This window comes from Triplophysa dalaica, chromosome 1, assembly GCF_015846415.1.
Source record: "Triplophysa dalaica isolate WHDGS20190420 chromosome 1, ASM1584641v1, whole genome shotgun sequence".
Classification (NCBI taxonomy): domain Eukaryota; kingdom Metazoa; phylum Chordata; class Actinopteri; order Cypriniformes; family Nemacheilidae; genus Triplophysa; species Triplophysa dalaica.
Window position 1 is genome coordinate 23,697,535 of NC_079542.1, and position 26,055 is coordinate 23,723,589.

Below are 26,055 nucleotides of genomic sequence, written 5' to 3' on the forward strand. Positions count from 1 at the left end.
CACACTCTCTGGGCATTGAGGGAGGAAGCAAAGGGGGGACGATTAAACTGTGACACCTGTCAGTGGCTTGTTAAGGGAAACTATGGAGAAACGGTCTGATGAGAACAGTGCCCATGTCATTTCCTGCTCTTTCTCCTTCCTACATTTCCACTCCGTCCCACTCTTTTTCAGTTTTTCCATGAGCAACCTCGGAGAGCTTGTTTGCTTGTACAATCAAAGTTCTGTGGCAGTCTCCATTCTTTCAAACCTTCTTGCTTTCCCAAAGGAACCACACAGAGAGCTGATCTGTGGGAGGCTGGATTTAAAAGGGGTGAGGGGAAGACCACAGGCCATATGGTTTCATTCTCAATCTCCTCTTTCTCGCACACCTTTGCTGTCTGACCTCAGTTACTGAACCCTGCAGGTTGTGGTTCAGGGAGACGACGGTTGACCAAGAAGCTCCATTAAAAACAAACACACGCGCAGGGTGCAGTTCATCGTACATCACTGAGAGAATGTGGGACGGAGGTGGTCTTGTCAACTCCCCACCAAGCGGCAACCTTCCGATCTCTCTTGTGAAGCCAACAGAGAAATGACTTAAACTGCAATTCATTGACTGACCGCTAGAGACTGGCTCCAAAACAGAGCAGAATCTCATGGTACAAAATATTTGGTCTATATAGTTAAATTGACCCTTCATGTCAACTGTGAGGTGGGTCAATTTTCTCACCAGTTTAATTTATGTTAAGCCTTAAAACTCTGCAAATTAGGTGCGAGGTCACTTGAGTGACTAATGGATTCAGTTATACCGGCACCACAACTCCAACCACGTCCCGGCTCAGGCTTTTTAATTATCTGGGAGTGACGTGCTGGTAAGATGGCGATGGCCGATTTAATTTTCAAAATAGCTCTTCAAAAACCTACGGGTGACGTCATATTTCATACAGTCTATGCTCCCCACGCACTACTCGCTGTTGCTAAAGGTAAAAACAATGGCCTCAGTTGAGTAGCATGTTTAGCGTGATTATTCAGACAAAATGCTAATCTTAAAGTGTTTAAGTATGAGTTTACTAATTCAAAGAACAAATAATTATTTCATTGATAACTTTTGAAGGTAACTTGCATCTTCCACATGAGAATCAATGTGTCTGAGCCTGCACTAACCACCAATACATGGCTTTGGCTATGAATGTTTCATGCAAAATAATGCAATTATCCACATAAACATACGGGCTTGAGTGATGTGATGTATGTACAGTAAAAACCGGTGACAGTTACTGTTACCCAAAAACAGACAGGCACTTCAGATTTGTCTTAAAGAAACCGAGCTTGACTGGAAAATACCAAACAGTAAGTCTGGAAACTGTTGGAAATCCCACATCCAGGATTACATTTTAGTTTCAAAATCACAAATAACCTTTACATGCACCTTAAAGTCACTCATCAGCCAGAATTTCCACTTCTTCATTTATGATCACACTGAGTCATCATAAATCAAATATACAATGTTTTTCACTTTCATTTTGTCTTCCTGAAGAGCTGCAACGGTCGGGTGGTATGACATAAGATATAAAGGGAAAACCCCCAAAATATGGTATATTGGGTAACACTTACAAAAACACCAGTTCAATTGAAAACTGAAACAAGATTTTTTTTGTTTTAGCTTGCTAGCTTGGCACCTTGCAAACTTGCAGACAATATTTTCCTTTCTCTCAATGCTCTACCGCAACACACAAGGTAGCTTTATGTACAGGGTTCTTTCAGGCACACAATGCTACTTGATAAAAAAGTTATAGTTCAGCAAAAAGCTGGAAAAGGAAAACAAAATTGCTTGTTTCATTACGAGAAGTCTTTCTGACTGAAAGAACATTCTCCAGATTCCCTGACTCTCCAGAGGAGGCTGCTGACTGAGAATTGGGAGCAAGCAGCAAATTTCTCTTAACCGCAGTGAAGTCCTTTCAGAGGGGGCCTTTCAACTTCTGGCCCGCCAACATGTCCCCGCCTTGCTCCCTGTTGCCGGAACAACATTTTTTCACTATGGGTCACTAGTGGACTAAGAGTTTGTTTAGCAATTACCAAACACACACACAAAAACAAAGGCCTGTACACCTCTCCAAAGTAACCATAGTGCTAAATCACTGGATTGTGCATCAACATTATTCAGATTACAATTCATCTTTCACTTCTGCATACACCTTAACTCATGATTATACCAGAGTAACCACTTCAGACAGCACAGCTAAGTCAAAAGTCAAAACACAGAGACATATCGACTAGGAGAACAGTGATGAGTAAGACAAAAAATGGAGGTTAAAACTTGAGATAACCATAATAAAAACAGTCCGATACAGAAAGCTGACACTGACGACGGTGAGACTTATTAATGTCTAGACAATTCTATCTAGAAGGTGCCCAGTAGGATCAAACGGGCAGACAAAGCTTCTAATGGTGGCACTGGTGTAAGGGTTTACTGCCAAGGATTGAAAAAGCGGAATGGTAAGAGTTATAGAGGAGAAAAGCATATTACATTGAATCCTTTTAACAACGTTCCAGGAATTCTGGGATAATGCCTGCGGACAGGCCACAGGAATGTACAGCAGCCTCATGGTTCTAAAATTCACGGGAGAAGGGAAACGTTCTCCCGCCCCCTCTGCTTTTCTATGCTGTGCCCCAGAACGGGCCATGAGGAATGGGGAGAAAAGACACCACTGCAGGGAATGTGAATACCGTCTCTCAGACCATTGTCCTGTATGTGTCATTGGCATAAATAGATAAGGGTGAGCTATCATATGGTAACCTCTAAAATGCCTTGTGGCTGTAATGCACCTGCACAAGGGTGCCAAATTCTTCTTATAAACAGAAGCCTTCCAGCCCCTGCTGAAGTGTTTGGTACTCCAAAGACCATGTGCAGTTAATGATCAAATTAGTCAAAGCTGACAGTAATAATTGGCCAAACTCAACACTCACTAGCTGTTGAATTCCCTTAAATGATGCATGTGTTACGTCCATCTCTGTATCCCATAAAACAGTCATGTGAGCCCACAAGGTCCTCCGCATTTGCCTGCTGGTTGGCTCTTTTCACATCTCCCCCTAAACCTGAGAGTAATTTGGGAAGGCTGAGCATTCAGGGCAAAAGTTGAGGAACGCAGCAGGCCAGAGATTGTGCGATGCTGGGGGGACGGCCTCACCGCAGAGGCCAACAGGCCTCCCACACCAAGGCTAGCCAAGGGTTCCCTTGCCACAAACCTTCCCTGATATAATTCGCTAATATTGAGTTTTCTAAATATAGTTTTGAGGCTACGATTTACAATAGCGACTTCTTATTTTTATATATGCTTTCAACTAAAAAAAAAACTTTTTATAACCCAGCAAAAGACTGTCAAGAGATGACTTTTTTCATACAGCTTGCTGCATACACTCTTAAAAATAAAGGTACTTAAAAGGTTCTTCACAGCGATGCCATAGAAGAACCATTTTTGGTTCCACAAAGAACCATTCAGTCAAAGGTTCTTTAAAGAATCTTTTGAAGCACCTTTTTTTCAAAGTGTATTCTAGAAATGGCAACAATAGCCACCTACTGTACAGGATTGTGTGAAAAACCGGTGAGGCATTCCTAATGTACATTTGTGTTCCAGATAACACTCTTAAAAATAAACTTACCTAAAAGGTTCTTCACATTGATGCAATATAAAAAACACTTTTGGTTCCACAAAGAACCATTCAGTCAAAGGTTCTTTAAGGAATCACCTCTTTCTTACATTTCTATAATCTTAAGAACCTTTTTCACCACAAAGAAACCTTTTTCACACAATCCTGTACAGTAGGTAGCTATTGTTGCAATTTCTAGAATACACTTTGAAAAAAAGGTGCTTCAAAAGATTCTTTGATGCCTTAGAAGAACCTTTTGGTTCTATCGCTTTGGATAAAAGCGTCTGCCAAAAATGACTAAATGTAAACAAAGAACGATGTGAAACAGAAAGGTACGTTGGATGTTAAAGGTTCTCTATGGAACCATTTAGGCAAAAATGTTCTTCTATGGCATCGTGAAGCACCTTTATTTTTAAGAGTGAAGGAAGTCATAGAGGTTTTGAACAAATGTGGGTGAAATATCTTTTTCTCTTTGAGCAATTTTTGTTAAGAAAAAGGCATTTCTGCCATCCTTATTGACCCATATGACTCATATGCAGTGGTGGGAAATGTACTGGATATTTGTACTTAAAGGTACAATGTGTAGGATTTTGAAGGATTTATTCACCTAAATGTAATATATAATACAAAACTATGTTGTGAGTGGTGAAGAAATACCTTACAAAATGAAACGAAATGTTTATATTACCTTACAATGAGCCATTTTATGTATATACACCGCGGGCACACCCTTACATGTAATTTATTAATGTGCACAGCCATGTTTCTATAGTAGCACTACACGGACAAACTGAGCGCGTTTCGTAAAACGAAGGATGCGCGAGAATATGTTCTTCTTCTTCGGCTGTTTTTTGGGGCAGCTTCAAAGCGACTACATAGAAGGATTAGCAGAAGAAGAGGAAGAACAATAACAGCATTTACTTGTCGTGTTTTTTTGTAGAAATATAAACGGTTCTTTGTTGCAGTAAGAAGCAAAATTTGCGCTAATGGCGGACCACACATACTCCGCACAAGAGCCGTTAGAGCGTCAATCTGTTCGTTCAAAAAAGAGAAAATACGACGCAGCAAGGCGAAGTCGAGACAAAAAACGTCAGAAAACCCGAATAAACATCGGCATGGCTTTTCCCAAATGGAGGGCACTGAAGCAGGAAAAGGGTTTGCTAAGCGACGCCGAAGTTGCAAGCTTTCTGCTGGACCGGTAAGTTTGTCTAATTTCCGCTATATAAGTGAAGTGTTTGTTTGATAGCTTTAGCTAATAGATGAGCATGAGCATCAAGTGAGTTTTTCTTGTTTTTAGCACTTTGTTATTGTACTATAATTCCTTTTTGCATGGCCGTGTGCAAATCAAGTTAGAAATCATTTTTACAATCATAATTTGCATACATCGGGTGTAAACTATATTATAATACTGCTTAGCTTCTGTGCATACAAATGTGTAATTTAATAATTGATAGGATAAAATCCAAACTTCCACGTTGCATAGTTTATCAGTAATACAGTGTCAACGAAGATTTGAGAAGATACAATTGATCAATTGGGGTGATGCCTTACTTTAGCATTAGCAAGCGGTTTAAATAGGCTGTATGTTACGAACCAAGTTACCGTGCCAAAAAATGCTATGCAAAATAAGCGAATACATCACTGACACAATGTTATACAAGTAACAATCATTTTCACTATAACGATTAGAGTAAATAATGAATTAAGTCAATTTAATTAATTTGTTTTTCTTTGTAAATAAACCTCGTCACTTGATTTGCAAAGGTTACTCTCTGCTGTCTCAGACGACGACATCTCTGTCCTGTGTCCGTAACTTCAGTGTGTTGTTCGCCTGTGAGATGTAGATTGCAATTATCAACACCACCGATAGTGGCCGCTATCATTTATTGAACCCTTTTGTCCTGTGACGGCAACCGTAGCTACTCTAATAGAAGGGAGAGGATGGTGGTGGAGCTTTAGGTTGCAATTTCAAACTACGCCAATAGTGGTCTCTGTTACTTACACAGTTCACCTTTAAGTACAAGTACTGTTACATTGTAGAATTTGTACTGGTGTTAAAAGAGTAATTGAGTAAAAGTAAAACTTACTCTTCTCAAAAACTACTCCAAGTACTAGTAACTCTACTTTTTAGGCGGTGTTATTTGATGAATTAAAAATAATTATAAATAACCAAATTTGGAGATTTATTTACACAATTGCTACTTTTAACAAAAAACATCATTACCTCACTGATAAAGCATATAACTGGATACAACTCAGACAAACTAACCACTTTGGACAATTTAATCTCATGATATAGCCATTTGGATGAAACTTGGCGAACGGAGTGATACAGGAACTCCATATCTCAGACGAGCCTTCGTATTGTGTCCCTTTCCGGCAGTGAATTTCATGTGCGCAAAACCGCAGTTTTATGCTCGATAAATCTGTGTAACGCAAGTTTTCTATGCCCGATTTGAGTGGACGGGGTTACATGATGGGACTGATTATTCTCTTTAGCCTTAACATATAAACATTAAACATGTTAATGTAAAGTAAAGACGACAATTTAAGGAAAATAGCGCAGTAAAAGTATCGATACAGCACTAAAAATGTACTCAAGTAAACGTACACTGTTTTTAAAGTACATAAAATAGTACAATTCATGGAAAAAGCTTCTCAATTATAGTAATTTGAGTATTTGTAATTTGTCCACCACTCCTCATATGAAATACAACATGAGATATTTTGAAACATACATGCACTTAAAGGTAATTCATAGAACCCAATTGGTATATTCTATAGTCATATTAATAAAATAATTGATCATAACATTGATATATTGAGTCTTTAAATACAGTGACACATTAAAAACTATTTGGGTGAACTAATCCTTTCAGATCTTTAAGCATAACCAAGTTTTGTTAGAATGGTCACAATTGTTCTTTGTGTGCTTACATTATGTTATACATTCACTGTATTGACAACTAGTTGCTAATTGTGACGCCATTGATACAACGCACATCAACCAAAATTTTCCTCAGTTTTTGGTTATGACACCTGAATATTTCTGATTTTCATTTTGGTAACAGAATTAGGTTGTCACTTTGTCTCCAAACCAAAGGGTATATAACTGCGTTTAGTGCTCTAAACAGGACTGACAGCAATATTCTGCTGCTGTGTGAACGTAACTAGAGAGGACGAGAATGTCTGAGCATTTATTATGTCCTTTCGTCACATCAGTCCTTCTTCATTCGTCCTCTTGTTCCTCACCATCTAAGGCGCTTTGAAGCAAAGTCTGGATGCTCTTCTGTTCTTTTTATATTCTTTTCTTTTCAGATAGGAGAGTGAATCCAGGTTCCAGCCTCTCAGCAAAACCCCTCCCAGGGCTTCCGGACCTTTCCGTTGTCTATCTCCAGAAGGATTGACCCGCAGCCCCATCCCAGGACCCGGGAGACTGGGACACAAACGGGCCCTTCAGGTTGATTTATCGGGCGTATTCAGGCCCAGGCACGCAGGGGGATGCCTGGGTCAACAGAACGGTTCTGACGTCTCTGATCACCAGAACAACTCCTTGAAAAAGCCACCTCATGAGAGAAAAGGGAGTAAACGTGCACCTCAACCAACTTCCATCTGATGCTTTTGAAATTACAATAACAATGACAGTAAGAATAATACAAGATATCTTTGCAAAGAGCCACGCATCATGACAGCTCAAAAGCAAAACATGACATTAAAAAAAGCCAAATAGCTATTTTGTTTATTCTTTTATTTAGCATCCTCTTTTCTCCTCTCTTAAAAAAAACAAAGCAAAACCACACAAGCGCCTTCATGGATGAAGTCAGGTTTAAAAAAAAAAACTAAATGGAAAACAAGTGGCACTGCATCATGATGGCAGGCGGGACAAAACGGGATTGTTTTAGTGGAAGAAAGAGCTATCCGTCACTTTCTGTCAGCTCATTCATCCAGTACTCCCCGAGCATCCAGCTCATCCGTCATCCCCTCTCTGTTCCTGACATCAGCCCAGGTTGTCCACTTTGGCAACGAGGGAGGGGGTCCCAAATATGGACCCTTATACCCCCACTATTATTGTTTCCCATCCTCTCTAGATGTCTGAATTTAAGAACACACACACACGATACATTCTTTCTACCCACTTTATTTCAAGCGTCTTGAACAAACTGTAGGGATGAAGAAGTTTGCTACAGCTGAAACATGAATGGATGTTGAATTTAATCTAGCCTCCAAGCAATTTTTATGGTTAGTAACTTTTAAAAAAGAAAAAGTGATTGGTATAACATATGCATTCCTCCTTGTCAAAACCGTTGCCTTGTGTGTCTGGATCAGTAGCACAAACTGCTAGGCCAAAACTCTGATAACATAACATAGTTGTATATTAAGTAAACTGTGTTAGAGACAGAACAGTAACATAGTTACAGGATGTGACTATGGGAAGAAAGCTTAACAACATGCCCTCTAAATCTGGGAAGAATATGTGCCTTGATATGTTGCTTCTCTGGCTGCAACATCACCTTGATGTTATAATCAATGTGTTAAAATTGCAATGGCAGAGGCAATGGTTTTTATCCATGGTTCCAGCTCGGCAACGTTCATTCAATGCTGAAGTGTGTAGAGGTGCAAATAGGATAAGGTGACCCGTAAAGAACGAGCTGAAAAGTCTTACCTTAAACCTAACACGAGGAGGTCTTGAGGCCACCTCCAGACCAAACACCACAGTAAACCGAAAACCACCCGAAGGTGAATGACTGGCTGGGCCTTGAGACCACAGTTATGAATACAAACACACAGTGGCTCACATATCGAGGGCAACTTTTGGAAAGAAACGTTCAAACAAAACCAAGGCTAGCATGAAGGTTTAGGGGGTTGGGATTGGCGGTAGAGGGGAGAATAAGAAAAATTGGGGGGGATGTTGAGGGGTAAACAGGAGAAAACAGAAGAAAGGGGGAAAGAAGAATGAAAGAAACGAAAAAGGAGTGGAAAAAAACAAAGACCTACTTGTCTCAAGTCGATGAAGGCGAGCAGCAGAGTGTCCCCCTGGAAGCCAGGCACCGGGCCGGCCCTGGCAAACCCTGTGGGAAAGAGAGAGGGATAAAGAGAGCAGGGAATTTGCCATGGAGTGGGAGATTGGCAGACGGATGACAGCCGGGACAAGGGGAGGACAGGGGGAGGTTCACTGGGGGCGGGGGAGGTGAAAAGGGGGGGCTTTGAAGGTTTTGTGGGTGCTGGCAGGGAGGGGAGGGTTAGTTGGGTGTTTCGGGGCAGCCCCTACCATAGAGTCATGTCTCTGGGTCTGCCACCGGCTTTGTGCGGCCCATCCGAAAAATCATCATCAAACTCTCATTAATTCTCCTCAACGTCAATGTGGCAAGCCAGAGGACAGGACGAGAGGCTTCCATCACCCCGTAACCTAAAACTCAACACCCATTCCCATGTGGCCGCTGCTGTCCCATACCAGTGGTGTGGTACTGAGCGAAAGGCCGGCGACACTTGTGAAAAGCCAATAGGCTGGGGGTGTGTGAGGAGCGCAGGAGTTGTAGAGCGGTTTCTGAGGCCATTGGACCTTTCTGTGCCTTTGGAAGAGAACCCGTAAACAAGCAGCTTCGCCATTCTAAAAAACGGAACATTTGACACGCGGAGACAAAACAAGCCGGGGCTTGTAGAAATCCTTTTCACCTCGTGATGCTGCGTGCCTTTCTTGCCTCTACGCAAATTACACGCCTGCCATCTTTATTTCTGACCCCCGCAAACGCTGAGCCAGCGACTGCTTACCCAGCTAGCTTGCGCTTTTGTTGGCACGTCTCTGCCCTGAGACCAACGATTTTACGAAATTCCCTGTTTGTCTTTTTGCAGGAAAGAGACCTTTGCCAAAGGCAGTACTGGTCACATGACGTGTCAGAGCGCATTTCATCGAGACGTGAGAAAAGAGAACACCTCTAGCCTTTCACCTTACTGCCACATACTAGCATAAAGCCCTATTAGGGACTACGCTAAGAAACCTCTCAAGGGATAAAAAGGGACAAGCTGTCAAGACCTTTATGCTCAAAGTGCACTGGAAGTAACTCACGACACTCTCCTTTTGACTGTTCCATCATTCACTCGTGAAGCTGTATGGGTCAAGGAGGCACAGTAGAGGCCAAATCTTAGTTTAAATTAGACACTTGAGGCCTTGAATTAAAACTGCAGTGGGGTGACCACTAAAAACTTTGACTTGAGAACAGAAATGAATTTGTACTTTTAATGCGAGGACTTAACATCATAAGTCTAAATGTACAGTAGGGGTTAAATGACTTGAGATTTTTTGAGGTTGACTATTACGTGAAAAAAGTTGCGTTGACGTCAACTAGTCGATAACGTCAGTAATAAAAAAAGTACGAGCTAGGAAATGTTTTGCAACAAGATTTGATGGGTGTGGGCAGTAAGTGTGTGTGCCGGCTGCGGGAGAAGCCTCTACAGGCTATGCAGTAAAAGAAAAGCTAATGGCTGTGAAGAGCAGCCTGACGTTAATTTAGATCTGAAGCTTGTGTACAGACTAAACTTCCTTTGGATTTATAACAAGTCAACTAAAAGTGTCATGTGCACTAATAGACGAAACAACAGTTAAATGTGTCGAGCTTGTTTGTGACAGCCTATGACTTTAGAACAACGTCAATATAATGATAAGCCTAATGCAGCAGACGCTTTATCATAGCGGACTTACAAACGCATCATCTCAGTGACACAGGCTCGACCTGATTTTGCCAAGTGGTTGATGTACTCAGGACAACATATTTTGTTGACCTAAGGACAACATTTTTATGAATAAAACCTAAACCCACACCAAACCCCAATCCTAAGCTAAGGTACTGTGTTAAAATAATCACATGACCCGCGGCTAGTCGACATCAAGCTTTAAATGTCGCGCCAGAGCATTTATGTAGACTAGTTCATGCAACCCCTAATGTAAAGTAACATGTAAATGTTCAGACATGTAATAATATATCTAAAAACTTTCATAAAATTAAATAAGCTTACAGCAGCTTGAAATGTTTTTCTTTTTTTTTGGTGAAAATTTTAAAGATGATTTATAGTTATACAAAGACATGTATCATCATCATCAGCCCTCTTCCCAATCTTTCTCTCTCAAACTTCTCATCTCGCCCTTCTTTCCCCCTATCTACATCCCACAACGCAGACATGTCAACACTGTTGATGGATCCAACCACAGACACATCATATATGCATTCAAGTGGTTACATCTTTAAGAAGTTATTTTCGTTTTGTGTTATTTCCTTAGAAACAACCTTGAAACTTCAAAACCGTAAACACGGTGACCCCATACACCAAGACTGGGGCAAATAGAAGAGTGTAAGCGGTGGTTAAAAACCTCTTTCCCCTATACATGAGTGGCATTTCGATGAAAGCACAGTTTTGTGGTTTGGGGGAAAATAAAAATAAAAGCGGCGACATCCAAATCAATGTGGCCTCTCAAAACAAAACCGATCATTGATATGGTACTTATCAGACTGCTTGATAAACCAAAGAACTATCAGACCAAAAAGGCAGTGTACGGTGAAACTGACGTGGCCGTTTTGTGATGGGGTCATTTTGCCTGTCTGCCTGTGACATCTGTGTGATGGCGTGCGCTGGCTAAGGATCATGGGAAATCAATTAACCAGCTGGGGTTAGAAGCTCAAAGGCAGTTTTAGATGTGGTCACACACAAACGGGCTGAGCAACAAAGCACAAGCCAAAAAATGCATTCACTTTCTTTGAAGCACTCTCACCTTTTTAGAATTTAGGGTAAGATGTTATCAATGTTTCATTAAATGAGATGAATACACTACAGAGCAAAAGCACATTTGATGCATTAGCAAAAAAATGACGTGTTTATTTATATCTTGTGCTTTAGTGTGCCGATATGAATATCAAAATAGATTTCCAAACAATGTTAAACAAAAATTGTGATTTTTTTGTATGAACAAGGAGTCCTGCAGCAGAATGTTTGACTCACACAGAGATCTGATCCATAATTGAGTCAGTCTGAGATTACACGTAGAGAAAAAAACTCAAGACAGCATAAATACATTCAAACTGTGGCAATATCTCCATTCATGTTTGAAACAAACGATCCATCAGATCTCTGTGGGTCATCCGGTCTGCTAAAACTATGTTTTTTTTTTTAAGGAAGTTTATGAATTTTCTACAAATATGAAAAAGTGAAACTTACTCTCACACTCTCTGACATCCACATTAAACTGTTGCAGGGCTCCCATAGACACCTGCCTGACATCCGACTCCAACAGCAGCTGTAGCAGGGAGGTGGACAGATGTTTACAGGCAGACATGCATGCAGTCTGAGCCACTTTGCCCTACAGAGAGAAAAGAAAAAACATGTAAAGTTCACTAAGAACAAACTTCAGGAGAAGTTGAAACAAAGGACATTTATTGGAAGCGTTGGCATGTTTATTTCTCCCCACACATTGTTATCTCATACATAGATACTTCTTTCACTCTTCCGATTAGTTCTATGGGCGTACATACGAGAAACACTCACAACTCATCACATGACGTTGTATTTACAATCATACTAATCCATGCTTACATGCAATCTCACAAAAATACACACTTGGGTTTAGCAGCACTAAGCTGGGAGAATCACAATACTGTTTGAACACACTACCACACGATCACCGACACACATGCACATACGTAGACAACTGAAGCTACGAGCCAAAATCTCAAATATGCCTTGTCCACTGTCCAGCACTTTCCTGACAATATGGCTAATACTTCAGGGAAGACCCAAAGCTATTAATATGACACTAAACCTTAAAGAAAACAGTAGACTGGAGGGCCAAGAGTCTATGTGGAATTCTTATCTGATGGGGTCAAAAAATAAAAACAAAACACCATTATACAATAGGACTTCCTGCGCATTGGAAACACATAAATCTAGCAATAAATCTAGTGAAATGGGGGAAGAATGCACAATAAATCCATAAGAGAGAGGGGGGTCATTTTACTCCATTTCTGTCTATGTGGAATGGATAGAGAATGGAAGAACAAACACAAAGCTTTTCTTCAGACATGTGTTCACTTCACTACAGCCTTCCTAAATTTGAAGCCAGTAGCAGTTAGAACTTATGAACCGGTTCAGTTGTAGCTAACAAATAAAACTTAAACCTGCATTCCCAGTAGATCCAAATCGTATTTAAACAGTCGAGCATCACATAAAATAAACAAATGTCATTGACGTATAGTTGACAAACAACCCAACTGTGCTGCATGTGCAAAGAAATGTTTTTTCTTAGAACTTTCAGACATTTTTTATTAATATTGGTATATACAGCAGTGGAAAAATTACGAGGCAATTCTAGTCCAGTGTCTGTTATTCAACAGAAACAAACCTCAGGAATGACATTAAGTCACCAAACAGCAATGTGAAAGACCGAAAGAATGCAAAATTGTGAGAAAAAAAAACATTTTTGAACGCTTCATAAAATATATAAAAAAACATAAGTACTGTGTTGTTTAAACATGAATATGAACCTGTTTTTTGCAATATTTAAGCTTGCAGTATATGTAAGCAAACACTGCATCTTTTATTATCTTTATAAATGCTTATAAAAAAAACAATAGTTTGGGAATGGATTTTGGGAGAAATAATGTCAATTCACAGAATCAAACAAAAATAAAACACCAAAAAATAAAAAAAGTAAATTCGGAAAAACTGAAAATTGTTTTGAAGTGGACCCTTAACAAAGTGTTTTTTTCCACAGCTACTTTGTTCAGTAACGCATTATTCGCTGCATGGGAATCACATGCATGACAACCAGAAAGTATGTGAATACTTAATATAATAAAATATCCACTGTTTGAAGCAGAGGGTATGGGCAGGGGGTGGCCATGTTACATTTTAAGTTAATTTACTGAAGAGCTTCAAAAATGATGCATAAAGTATACAGTACACGCATAGCCCATCTGACCGATGTGGACCTAAAGGTTCAGGTTGAGTGGGATCAACAGGAAAAACTCTCCCCTGCTTCACTCTCTCTCTCTCTTTACAGAGGGGAAGCGTGGGGGATTGTGATTGTGTTCTGTTTGGAATCGGCTCCCCTGTATAATTGCACTAATCCATCTCCAGCAGCTTTGGAAATTTGCAGCTCCGGCAGTTTGTGGCCTTAGTGCAGATCTACAGAAGACAAGGAAGAAGACAAGGAAGGACATAAATGAGTGGGAAACGTTCCGTGTTGATCCAACATGACAGGTGTGCAAAAAGCTGCTTACCAAACAAGGTAGAAGGGTCGGTGCTTTTACTATCTCCCTCTCTTTCTCTGATATGCACACACTGAGATCACACTCAGTCAGCCACTAATCAGTCAGCAGCACTGCGAGCCCCGACCAGGCGATTACACATGATTACAGTGCATGTGTTGCGCTGCAGTGATTAAAAAATAAACACGCTTGTTTTCCGGCCCCTCGTCTCTGTATGTTTAATAGCCATAATAAATCACAGGGGCCAAGTAATAAGGGCTGTTTGTTGTTTCTTTTCCTCGTGGTGGAATGAAAACACAAGGATACCTGTCTCCTGCTTGGGCCGTTCTAATCATTCACAAGCTTGAATCATTTGGTCTGATTGGAGAGAGGCAGTTGTAAACTTGAAGTGGTGAGCTTTGATATTTTGTGGCAGATAGAGTCAAAACCTACGATCCAGTACTGTACGTTCTGCACAGGGATGAATAGAACGGCCTGGTGTGCGCTGATGCATTTATACTATGCAGTGTTTATTATTTTTACAAAATTTCAATTTCACATGCTATGGCATCCTGGAAATCATTGTATCGCTGTTTTCCTTTTGAAACCATATGTCCATATTTTGTCATTTTAAGTCAAACTTTTTTATTTTACATTATATGTTTTGCAATTATCTAAATAAAATGTATTATAAAGTGCTTTGCAACTTTGACAAAACGGAATATAAAAGCAGTGTTTTATCCCTATCCGTAAAAAACTGCGAAATTTGGACAATACAAGGTTTCGGAATGACACCGACAATATGTTGCCATATGCTGCACATGTGTAGTTTGTGCATGTTTTAAAAGGACGAAAATGTAAACATTTATGCCAAAGGTGCTTTCACAAAGGTAACACATCTGATGTAAGCAAAATGCAAAAATTGGAAGTTGTTAGTTTACATTTATGTCAAAGTTTTCATTTTGCAATTGCTTTTATTCAAATATCATGCATGCAAAAGTGAAACAAATTTCAGTTAGGTATAAGAATAGTAAAGCAAATCACTAGAGCTCAAAACATTTTTCCTCTTTCTCACAAACAAACAGGCTCTCTAGCACATCTGGTGGGTTTGCTATCATGATAAAATATGATATATTGTGATGTACCAGTCAAAAGTTGGGACACACTGAATTTATCTTTCTCATGATCTTTTTAAACCTTTTGATCTGAATACTTGCGGTTAAAATGCTTTTCAAGTAACAGCGCCTGTGTACAAAACAACATTTTAAACCAAAAACACTCTTTAATGAATGAGTTCGAGCGAACATTAAATACCCAAAGCAAAGCTGCATACTTTTGAAGTGAAAACTAAAAATTTTTTTGTTATTTACTACATTTATTTTATTTTAAAATATTAAGCAAAAAAACTCATTTAAAATACAGACCAATCAGGCTGTGATGCTTCTGAGATTCATCCTTTCACCAGCATTAACCAGCCATGCATTAATCTGTTAACACTTAAATGCAGTCGCTTACACGTGTGTGCGTGCTTTGAGGTTGATGCAGACAGTTTCTGCTTAGTGTGGCACACCCCACTCACAGTAGCACATTTGTTTTACAGTTCAGGGCAGAGGGATGTTAACAATTAGCCAAGGGGTTCGGGAAAGAGAGGGTAGAAAAAAAGTATTAAAAAAAGGAGGAAAGGTTGAAAGGACCGAACAAAGGCCGCCCGCTTTTCTCTCCAGCTCCTTTAATTAAACAAAGGCTCATTAAAAACTACTCAACAGAAACTGGCTGTCAAAACAAACAGAACAAGACAGTGAGACACAGAGAGACTGATATAATACCGAAGTGAGAAAAGGCAGCAAGATATGGGGTTGTGAACTCGATGAGGAGAGATTTCTTAATAATATGTTTGAAACTTCACAACACTTCTACAAACAACCTCATGGTGCACCGCATGCGGTCCACCCGAGAAAACTCTCAACGCTCTCTCAAGTCTCAACCCGCTCGTATTTCAAACGCTCCTGTGTGTTTGTGCAGCACACACCAATCCTTGTTTGCAAAAACAACAGCACCGTAACAAGAAGCAGAGAGCGATCGCTCGAGGAGAACTGATCCCTGTCCACGTTCATTACGGCCCGCTCTGAGTAAGGGTGATAATATGTGCTGAACTTCCCGACACCGAGCTGCACCGTTCCAGCATTTCCCAAACACACGAGAAAACCAAGACGGCGGCCAATGAGTTTGGAGCAACAATACACCTCAAATCAGGCTTTAAGTAAATAAAGACAAACACTGTTCCTCCGACAAGGTGTTTGATGATATCGATACAGAAGGCCTTTCTTTTACCTCTGGGTTTGCACAGTTGGGAGTGGGCCGTGAACCATACGATGAACCTGGTACATATTCTGACACCTTAAGAACTATTAATAAAAGCCTGTTAGAATGCATCTTAATCAAAAAAATAACTGCTATTCTTGAAAAGGTCTCGCCTACCAAAATAAATGGCTTATTCACACACACAAGCACACTTTAAAGGTGGTAAAACAGAAGGAAGACACATGCATGGTCCTTTAGCTCTATATGCTTGTGAGGAATGGTCACACTAGCCATGTTTCCAATTAAATATATGCGCAAAACTGGAATATTTGCAGATAAAGCACCGTTTCCATCCAACGAGTCAAAGAGAAGAAAACCGTAACTTCCTGATAAACTGCCGCCAAATATAGAAAAATGTTAGTTGCTTCGTTAGGAGAAGTCACTGTGAGCCTTTTGTTATATATAAAATGAATAACTTGCGTTTCAGAGCCAAGAATGCTTGCTTAAGGCTCTTATATTTATTTCGCAAAATAGTCCACTGTTTGTCATATCCTTTTTGAATCATCTCCGCTCGCACTTCTTGGAAGATTTGCGCTTTCCGCTGATGTTTTCCATCAAGAGTGGTTGTTCCTTCTTTGTCATATATGACATTTAAAAATGTTCGGAACTCCTCGTCCACCCGAACAAACCTGTCACTTTCCGTCGTTTTTGTTATCACGTGATCTGTTGGAGCAAAATCACATGACTTTTTTGAAGCGCATGCTGGAATTTATTTGGTAAATGCGTTTCCATCTTAGTTAATGCACATTTTTTCTTATCGGATAAAAAGTTTATCCTACTCCGTTCAAAATGTATGCGCATCTTGCCGTTTCCATCCAGGTTTTTTTTTATGCGGTAGTCCGAAATGCGCATAAAAATAGGTGGATGGAAACGTAGCTACTGACATGGATTCACACTAGGGAAACAACCAGGAGTCAATCTTTTTCATGAATGTTGGCCATTTAAGGAGACAGTGACCAAAGCGACAAAGTTGAATGCAAACGAGCAGCGACACAAATGTTTGGCTACCAATGGGAATGCAGACAGCGAAGCTTGCGTGACCTCTCTCAGATTACGAATCGAAAGCGATTTCTGATTTCACTGCCATCTTTATCCATTTTTCTTTATCTGTCATGTTTGCTAACATGTGATCCAGCAACCTTACCTCAAAGGAAAGGAACTTTTTTATGAAGGGATTCTGTATTAATTCGTACAATGTGAATTGTACAGAAATATACGAATATTAGAAAAAGCATGAATGAAACTCCACCCCTAAACAGTCACTAGGGTGAAAGTATACATTCGTATAAATTTATCTGTATTTAGTTTTAAATGTGAGAAGATTTAACCGGTAACCAAAATTTTAAATTGAAACCACTTCCAAATTAAATATAAAACATTGAAGCCACTTGGAAGATTCCTCAAAGAAGCTGACCATTCTGTGGCTGCACCAAATATAACATAACAAAGCTTCTTACTTTATATCTGCCGCCATTTTTTATAGCCAGAATTAAAAGCCAATTTTATAGAGATCAGCCACTGGGCACAAAACACAAAAGTTTGATGGATCAGACCCACACAACATCTGGCAAAGCATGACAGTCTATGAAGAGACTACCATGGTTTGAAGGAACAGCGTGTTATGGCACAAAAAAGGTTCTAATACTTTGCACTTCACATTCTTATTAGCTCATTAGCTCTTCATTTAGAGTTCAATATAAAGAAACACTGTCTTTTCAGTTAACTCCACCAAGTGAGAATTCTTCATGACATTTCAAAAGTGTTTTTGAATGTGACTTTCCTTTGTTACCTTTTGTTGAAACCAGTGTACAGCCAAGAAATCTTTTCTAGCCAAAAAACACAAATCTTGACTGGCGCCTCTATGTTCTAAAGCCTTGAGTTTAAATACAAGCCTTAACATACTTGTCATAGTAAATCACCACCATGTGATGTTACATATATATGTAGTCACTCCTTTTTTAATGCTAAAATCGCATGGAACAATTTGAGACTAATATTCTTAGTGGTGGGCACACAAGTTTTCTCTACAGTGAGTATTTGAGAGAATGTAACAATGGTAAACAAACCTCTGGGACACCTTGAAGGAAACGCTTATGCTGACATATCTACCGATGCCTCATTTGTGCTCCATAACAAGTGTTACAAGTTGTTGCATCTAAACATCAAAAGCATGAGTGGGTCAGATGAACACCAGGCAGCATGCGGCATTGCTTTATTACGGTCACGAGAAATGGCAACAGTTATGCCTTCATTATACCACACAGACAACCATACTCACCGGTAGCGTGGCGTGCTCTATAGCATTACCCTACAGAAGACAGATAGAGACAAACTTTAGGTCAAAAGTTCAGAGTTTACGACTTTCCCCGGGTTCAAACGCAACGTCGGTCAACCACTCTGCGTATGCTCATTTTGGCCGAACTGTTTTCCAATCGAAAATCCATTGGCGTGTCAGAGATGGGTTGTGGTTAAAATGGTAAAGATTAAGCGAGCAAGCATGACTGATGGGACTGTGGCTTTGGAGTCATTATCATTTTGGAATTGTGTGACAAGAAGCCAAGGTAGCTCACTTCTACACACATGCACGTAAACTTCAGGTTATTTCCAGAGCGGCAAGTTCTTCAGCTATCCGGAGCGTGAACCGGCACGTGTATGGTTATGAGAACTAAGCTCAGTTAAACAGGATGCAAATATACACATGCATGGCTGGAATGTACAAACAACAATATACGTTCCATAACTGAGATTGTTTGCCTGTGCTTGTGTATTTGGGAATCTTTTGTAAATTCAGATGGTGAAAGTGAGACTTTCAGCCTGACCCTAACCTGACCTAGGGTCGTACAACCTCTGCCCACTGTTGGTGAAATCCAACCAACAACACTAGGGCTGTTTTGAAGTGGGTTGAAAGGAGCTGTTCTTCTCTTGTAGTGAGAGTTAAGAAAAACGGGAGATTTTAAGAGATTACAGAAGTAAAAGGGCAGCACTTGAAGCTGCCACCAGCCGTGAATCAGGCGGAAGGAGTTTGGTTGAGGCCCAAAAAAGGGAAAATCCTTAAATTCTTTGATTATTAGAAATCCCCAGGGTCAGGGGTCAGGGCCAGTCTTCAATAACCAGAGCCGCAACCATAGGTCACGCCACAGGATCTCTGTTACTCCATGTCAGCTAAGCCGCAGGGACTTAAACACCCGGAGCACGGCAATCCTCTTACATGCTATGACCCCACCAAAATTTCCCTCAAAGTTCAAGTAAACTGGGAGTCCAATCACCTTTAAAGCAATGGAGTCTATGGACACAAGCTCTTGGGAACGTCACAATGAATGGCTAACAATGCCAATAAAAGTTACAGTCCTTCATAGAAGGATAATGAATAAATAAGGGAGACTGCGGGGTACAATGATGGATGATGTGTCACATGGCCTGACTCATAGAAACAAGGCAATGCAATATAAAATTGACATTGAGACTAATAGCACTTGTTCTCCTAATAACGTAACAACATACAATCAATGATTAAATGGAAAAAATATATACATATTTTAAAGATGCATCAAAGCTGAAGAACAAATTTAAAAGAACAAATAACAGTAATATTGTGATGGATTTGGTCAAAAGGGTTGTTGAAGATTTTTTTTTTTTTTTTTTTATCACTTGAAACAAAAATCTGTGTAAAACTTTGCAATTAGGTTGTATTTTTTAATATTAGTAAATGCCTTAGCAAACATGAACTAATAATAAATGATACAGCTTGTCAGCATTTATTAACATTTGCTACTTAATGTCAATATATATTTTATGTTAATTCACTGTGCAGACGCAACTTAAGGTTTTAAACATGTATGAGTGAATTCTGACATTAACATGAACTAAGATTAATAAATAGCTCATGGTTGGTTTGTGTTAAAAAATGTATTAACCATGTCAAATACGATCTTATGGTTACAGTAAGTGTTACCAATATAAGCAATTGATAACAAAAAGTCACAACTGCAGAATTTAAAGGAACAATACTGTAGTGGAGTAGGCGGGGCGAGACCGTGGTTCGAGTCCGGTGAGTAATTGTGAATTAGCGCCAGCTGTGCGCACACCGGGCTCGAATCACGTAGGAGATTGGGAGCATATAAAAGGAACGAGCGACCGGACCGTCGAAGAGAGAGGACCGGGCACGAACTTGTGTTATGTTTGTATTTATATTGATGTTTTGTTCGCCGACGGTCGTCCGTGAGGGGCCGCCGGCTGTTATATTACTTTATTAAATGTTTTGAATGTCTTCCGGTTCCCGACTCCTTCCTTCCTTTTAATGAATCTTATTACAAATACAAAGATGCAACAACAGTGAAACACTCACAGGTAGGTGTGTGAACACGGCAAAAGTGCTGCAGAGAAAAGCGATGAGGTCAGTCAGATAGTCACTGGCCTGCCCGCCTCCCTGTGCAGCTGTCCAATCATAATCCGCCAGCTGTAGAAACTGGTCAATTTTTTGATTCAGGTTAGTGTAGATCTCTTCTTCAGCGGCATGCCTTGCATCCTGGATGAACAGTAAGAGAATCAAAGCAATAATGCATTATACGATTAACAGTCACCACAAGAAGGCGTTTTGTTGGTCGCTTGGGAAAATAGAATACACAGAAGTTTTCAACATCATGTCTGAGCTAACTGACAAAAAAGCCCCTGGCTCCAGTCTCTTACCTTGAAGGTGGAAGTTCCATAGAGTTTGGTTGCATTAATGGTGTCAGGTGGCACGTTTGTAATGTTGGAGATGAACTCCTCTAGGTAGTGACAGCACTGCTCCAGGTGAGTGGTGTTGATGATGATCTGAACCAACTTTTGGAATCAAATACAATTTAAAATCAATACTTTGGATCATTACATAATCCATGTTATCCGTTGAAGGATCCAGTGCTATTATTTACATATTCATTTTCATATGAAAAGGAGTTGTGGCAGAAAGAGACGATGAGATATAGTAGTTTGTAAAAATGTCACAATATACAGATATCGTCAATAACCATGATATTAATCACTGTGATTATTGATATCGTGTAAGACTACACATAAAATAATATTGTACATAATTCAGCGCCAGTATCTGGTTGACACTCCAACATGATAAGTGGTGGTAATTGTCTAAACTATTTTTTTATTTTGCCTTCAGAATCTCTCTCTGCCTCACTACACTTGTATCTTGAGTGTGATTCATTGGCCAAAGAAAAAACACACAAAAAAAAATATTAAAGATACATTTGACTGATAGCACCATTTCATTTGATTATGTTTAAAAATAATAATATTATTGTAAATTTGTGAAGATGTTATTGTGTCTGATATGTACGTCACTATAGAGTTACAAAGATGACATGTTCACATACAAAGTTTAAATAGGCTTATGCATTAAATGTATACAATGCACACGGCGCGTAAATAGGATGTTTAATAGTTATGCATCATAGTGTTATGCAGGTACAGGTACAAATGTAACAGTAATAAACTTTAACAAAAAATATTACACGGCTCATTTTAATGCTTGATTCTGATTGGCCAGTCGCAACATTACAATGGTTGTTCTTTTCAAATAACAACTACTCAAAACTAATAACACCCTGTAACCCGGATGCTGGAAATCATTTTGAGAGGAACAGTTTAATATTCCACAAAAAATAATTATAAATATGTCTTTAAACAACATACATGATATTATATTTACAAATGATTAAACCAATTTGACTGTTCGTGACATTTGAACATCGTTTCTTACTTTAAAACCGAAACTAAACTGCTTTTTCTTGCAGAAGGTCTTCATTCTGTAAAAATTAGCTAATAAAATATTACAAATTCACATTTTATGTCAACTTTTTTTCTTATGTGGCAAGAAGCTGTGTAACAAGCAGGATAATGTACAAGCGGCCGTCTGTTACCGCGGAAGAAGCCCCTTCAGTGTGATACAAGACCGTCCGCATCGCAAAGGGTCCTGATCACACTGTCGGGGCTTCTGTCTGCCATAACAACCGGCTGCCTGCACATAATCCCTTACTTATTGCAGTACCCTAATCACAGAGAAAAAGCAGTGCATTAGAGCAAAGATAGTGGAGGTATGAGAAATAACAACCAGCAAACATGCCAAATGGGAGCAATTCCAAAGGGGAAAGGGTACAGAGAGGAAGTCAATGGTATGTTTAAAGGGACAGAGAGGGTCTGTCTGTGGAAAACAGACCTGGAGCTGCTCTACGTTCAGTAAGTTAGTCTGTGGTGCACATTTCGAGGTCCACAGGCAGGCCAGAGCTGTCAGCAGCAAGGCACTGAGGCACATGGGTGCTAATTGAGCCCAGACCTTTAGCTTGGACCCTCGGTTCCCTCCCGCTCGCTCTCTTCTCTCATGGTGCACCATGCAGGGAGGGAACCCCGGCGCAGAGCCTGGGTCACACTTCCGCACCTCTGCCAGATCCGGGGCAGGAGAAGGGGAGGAAAGAAGTGTGATATCTGATCTGGTGCCTCACTGTGTGTGTACAGGCTATGCTGCACGGCTAACAAAGTAATACCAACATCAAAGCCTTTGGTTCAGTGTCAGCCATCTGAATGAACTGAACTTGAGACGTTATTAACAGGCCTTGCTGCAACAGTAAAGCACCCATCTCTAGATCACCAAAGTGGAGAACAGACATAACAAACTTGTGCGAGAAACACGGGCACCAAAAGTGAAGTAGGGATGAAGAAAATAATGAGTTTAAAGGAGTATATTTCAGAGGTGTGATGAATTACCTAGATATAAGGCAACGATATAATATATAGTGCTAAGGTCTGATCAGTTTAGAACACTTTTCAGTGGATGGGAGTTTAGGATGGGAGTAAACCAGACAGATACACCCACGGAAAAAGGTCAAGAAGTTTTTCTAATATTAAAATGTATTATTTGTAGGTATGTGTTTAGGTCAAATGATCATTTGTTTCATTTTGTTAACTCCAGCTCATATTCACTTTTAAACAATACAACAGTAATATTTTATATGTACTTAGGAAAAGTTCAAAATATATTTTCATGTGATAACCTCAAGTTTTATCACAGTTTCCATGTGTCTTGTCATGCTGTCAGTCTTTCACATTGCTGTTGGATGACTTTGTCACTCCTGAGATTTAATGTTGTTGAAACACAATAGACACTGTGCTGGAATGACCACAATACTAATCTAATCTAAATGCATATTAAATGAAAATTTGCAATGGTCTTTACATTTTTTCTGCGACTGTATTTTGAAGGAAAATAACAAAGATCCTCACCTCTGCCAATCCTACATTCTTCTTCTTTGTGGCATACTGTAGACAGTGGCTGAGGGTTCGGGTGAGCAGCAAGTTTGTAGATTTACGGATCATGTCATCAATTTCTGTCGAGCTAAACAAGAAAGTGAATGCTGTTAGAAATCCAATAACAAATGCAATATCCACAATCAGAAATGTCTTCTCCTTGAACAGAAAAGCATTCCATTTCCTGTACTTCAAGATGCTTTAGATACTTTGTGACAACATACTCATTGCTAAAACGATACTTCACCCAAAATAAAATTCTGTCATTATTCATTCACCTTTATGTCAATCAAAACCTGTGCTTGACACTTTCTTCAGTGGGGCACAAAATAAAATATTTTTCCAAATGTCTCTGAGAATTTGTGTTTATACAATGGAAGATTCGATTCGTCATTAATTTCCAAATTAAAATTTCAAATACGACAAAATTCCAAATTGGCCATTCCATCAATGGAAGACCGGGGAAATATTTTGGTCATGTCAGATCATCACATTTTGAAAACCAAGTTTGAAAACGGCAGTTAGCACACAAGAAAATTGCTTATAACTTTTGACCAATAGGTGGCACGGTCACCAAATTTCTATGGAGCGAACAAGATGTGCCAATGATGATATGTACAAACTTTCGTGTCAATAAACAAAGTTTTGCAGTGTCAATATTGTCAATCAGTAACGTTTTGTTAAATTATAAGGCAACTAAGTGGCACAGACCCACCACCTTTTTTGTGTGTTCTCAGACTGTGTCCATAAATCAACGTGTAAAGTTTGGTGAGTATTTCTCATTTCGTTAAGAAGTTATAAGCATATACACTTAGAAAAGCAAAAAAAAAACACAAGCTATTTTTTCGGCCACTTGGACACTCCCCAAGTTTCGTATCGATACTTGACAGTTTGGTGAAGATAAAGCATCAAATCTATTTTGGCGAGCTCTCCCTCTAATTCATTGACGTGCTGTACAATAACTTTTTGTCAGCACCGTCTCTAGATGCTACGTACCAAATTTTGTACAATTGGGTCAATAGCTCTAATGATGGAATTGGCATGAGGATTCAGAGGAAAGAATAATTTTGTTTCTATGCTGTACGGTTCAGAAGTTATAATAAAAAATGTATGTGAAAATTAGGACTTTTGGTGGCACTTGATGGATTGAGATAGAGACTGCAAATTTGAGACCATAACATATGAGACTGTCCTTTATTTGTGTGCCAAATCTCATACCTTTCCCATGTACGGTTATATGGGCTGCCATAGAAGAAGAAGATGAAAAAGACTAACGGATACAATGAGAATCTTCGCCTTCAGGGCTTGACCCCTTATAACAATAGGGGGATGTGCTTTCATTCTTAAATATCGGGTAACGCACTCAGTTTGTGCAAATCTCATATAACTCTTGAGTACCTATATAGTAGTATTGCATACGTCGTATCATCATAGAGTATTTAGCTTGATTAGGGGTGGGCGATATGGACAAAAAATAATATCTAGATATTTTTGGTGATTTTAACGATAACGATAATTACACGATATCCATTAAAAATGTGATTTAAAAAGGCAATTTAAATAGATTTAAAAAAAAAGAGTTAATTCATCACTGATGATAATAATGGGCACAATGTAAAATGAAAACATTGCTTATTTATTTTCTTTAACATGTAAGTATTGAAGTAAAAACAATTCAAAGACATACAAAATACTAATTGAACTAGTGTAAGAACATCAAACTCTGAGTAAACATTCAGTTGTACACCTCTGCTGTAATGTAAATTGTGCAGCATACAAGCAAGATGAAATAATAATAATAATGAACAAATAGCATCTGTAAATAAAGAACTCTGATCTGTAACATATTGCACACAGCCATGTGTCCTTAGGGCCTTATTGCCTTACCACCTATGGCCTTATTGAACAAATACCTAACTTCAAGTACTGCCCAGTACAAAGATTGCACAAAAATAAAAAGGAAAATCTGCCCAAAAGGTGCACTTCCAAATCAGATTATCTTAAATAATATAATATACATTTGTTAACAAATGACATCAAAGTAAACAAGGTCCACAATTTACAGACAAATAAACTATAGTCACTATTATTAAAGCACACACTGGCATGGACAGATTCTGAAACTTTATAGAACATTATAGGCAAACTGCTCACTGTTCACATGTAGATTTACTTCAAATTATGAGCCAAGACAAATCCGTCATGATAATACAGAATGTACTCGGGTCTTGTCTTTTAAATGAAAGAGCTTGTTGTGCAGTATTCAGTCGCCGTTTCTGTTTCTCCAGAAGTCGGCTTCGCGCATAAGCTACACAAACACAAGAGCGCGAGGCAACATGACGTCATCGTGGAGTGGGCGGTCAGGTAAACAGTTAAGAAACTCCCCTTCCGCGCTCGCGTTCACGTGCGCCAGGCACGTTCTCGCGTGAATAATTACGAAACAGCTCTCTAGTCACAGATTTCGATGGGTCACAGATTTCGGCACAGCGCCGGTGTTCAACTTGCGGGCGGCCATTCGCTTACCATGCCTGTGAGAGAGATG

The 26,055-nt window shown here is 39.5% G+C and overlaps 1 protein-coding gene across 2 annotated transcripts in view; it reads right to left on the reverse strand.

The window, feature by feature from the left end:
* The window catches only part of exoc6b (exocyst complex component 6B), an 89,490-nt gene that overhangs the window by 15,652 nt on the left and 47,783 nt on the right, over positions 1–26,055 (reverse strand). Inside the window, exons 16-20 of one of the 2 annotated variants that reach the window (XM_056756483.1) lie at positions 23,490–23,601; positions 20,907–21,041; positions 20,566–20,745; positions 11,833–11,974; positions 8,623–8,696 (exon numbers count right to left, since the gene is read on the reverse strand). In XM_056756483.1, coding sequence (XP_056612461.1) covers positions 8,623–8,696; positions 11,833–11,974; positions 20,566–20,745; positions 20,907–21,041; positions 23,490–23,601 — 643 coding nt within the window. The remainder of the gene's footprint in view (positions 1–8,622; positions 8,697–11,832; positions 11,975–20,565; positions 20,746–20,906; positions 21,042–23,489; positions 23,602–26,055) is intronic. The other variant, XR_008907515.1, reaches the window with a different exon arrangement.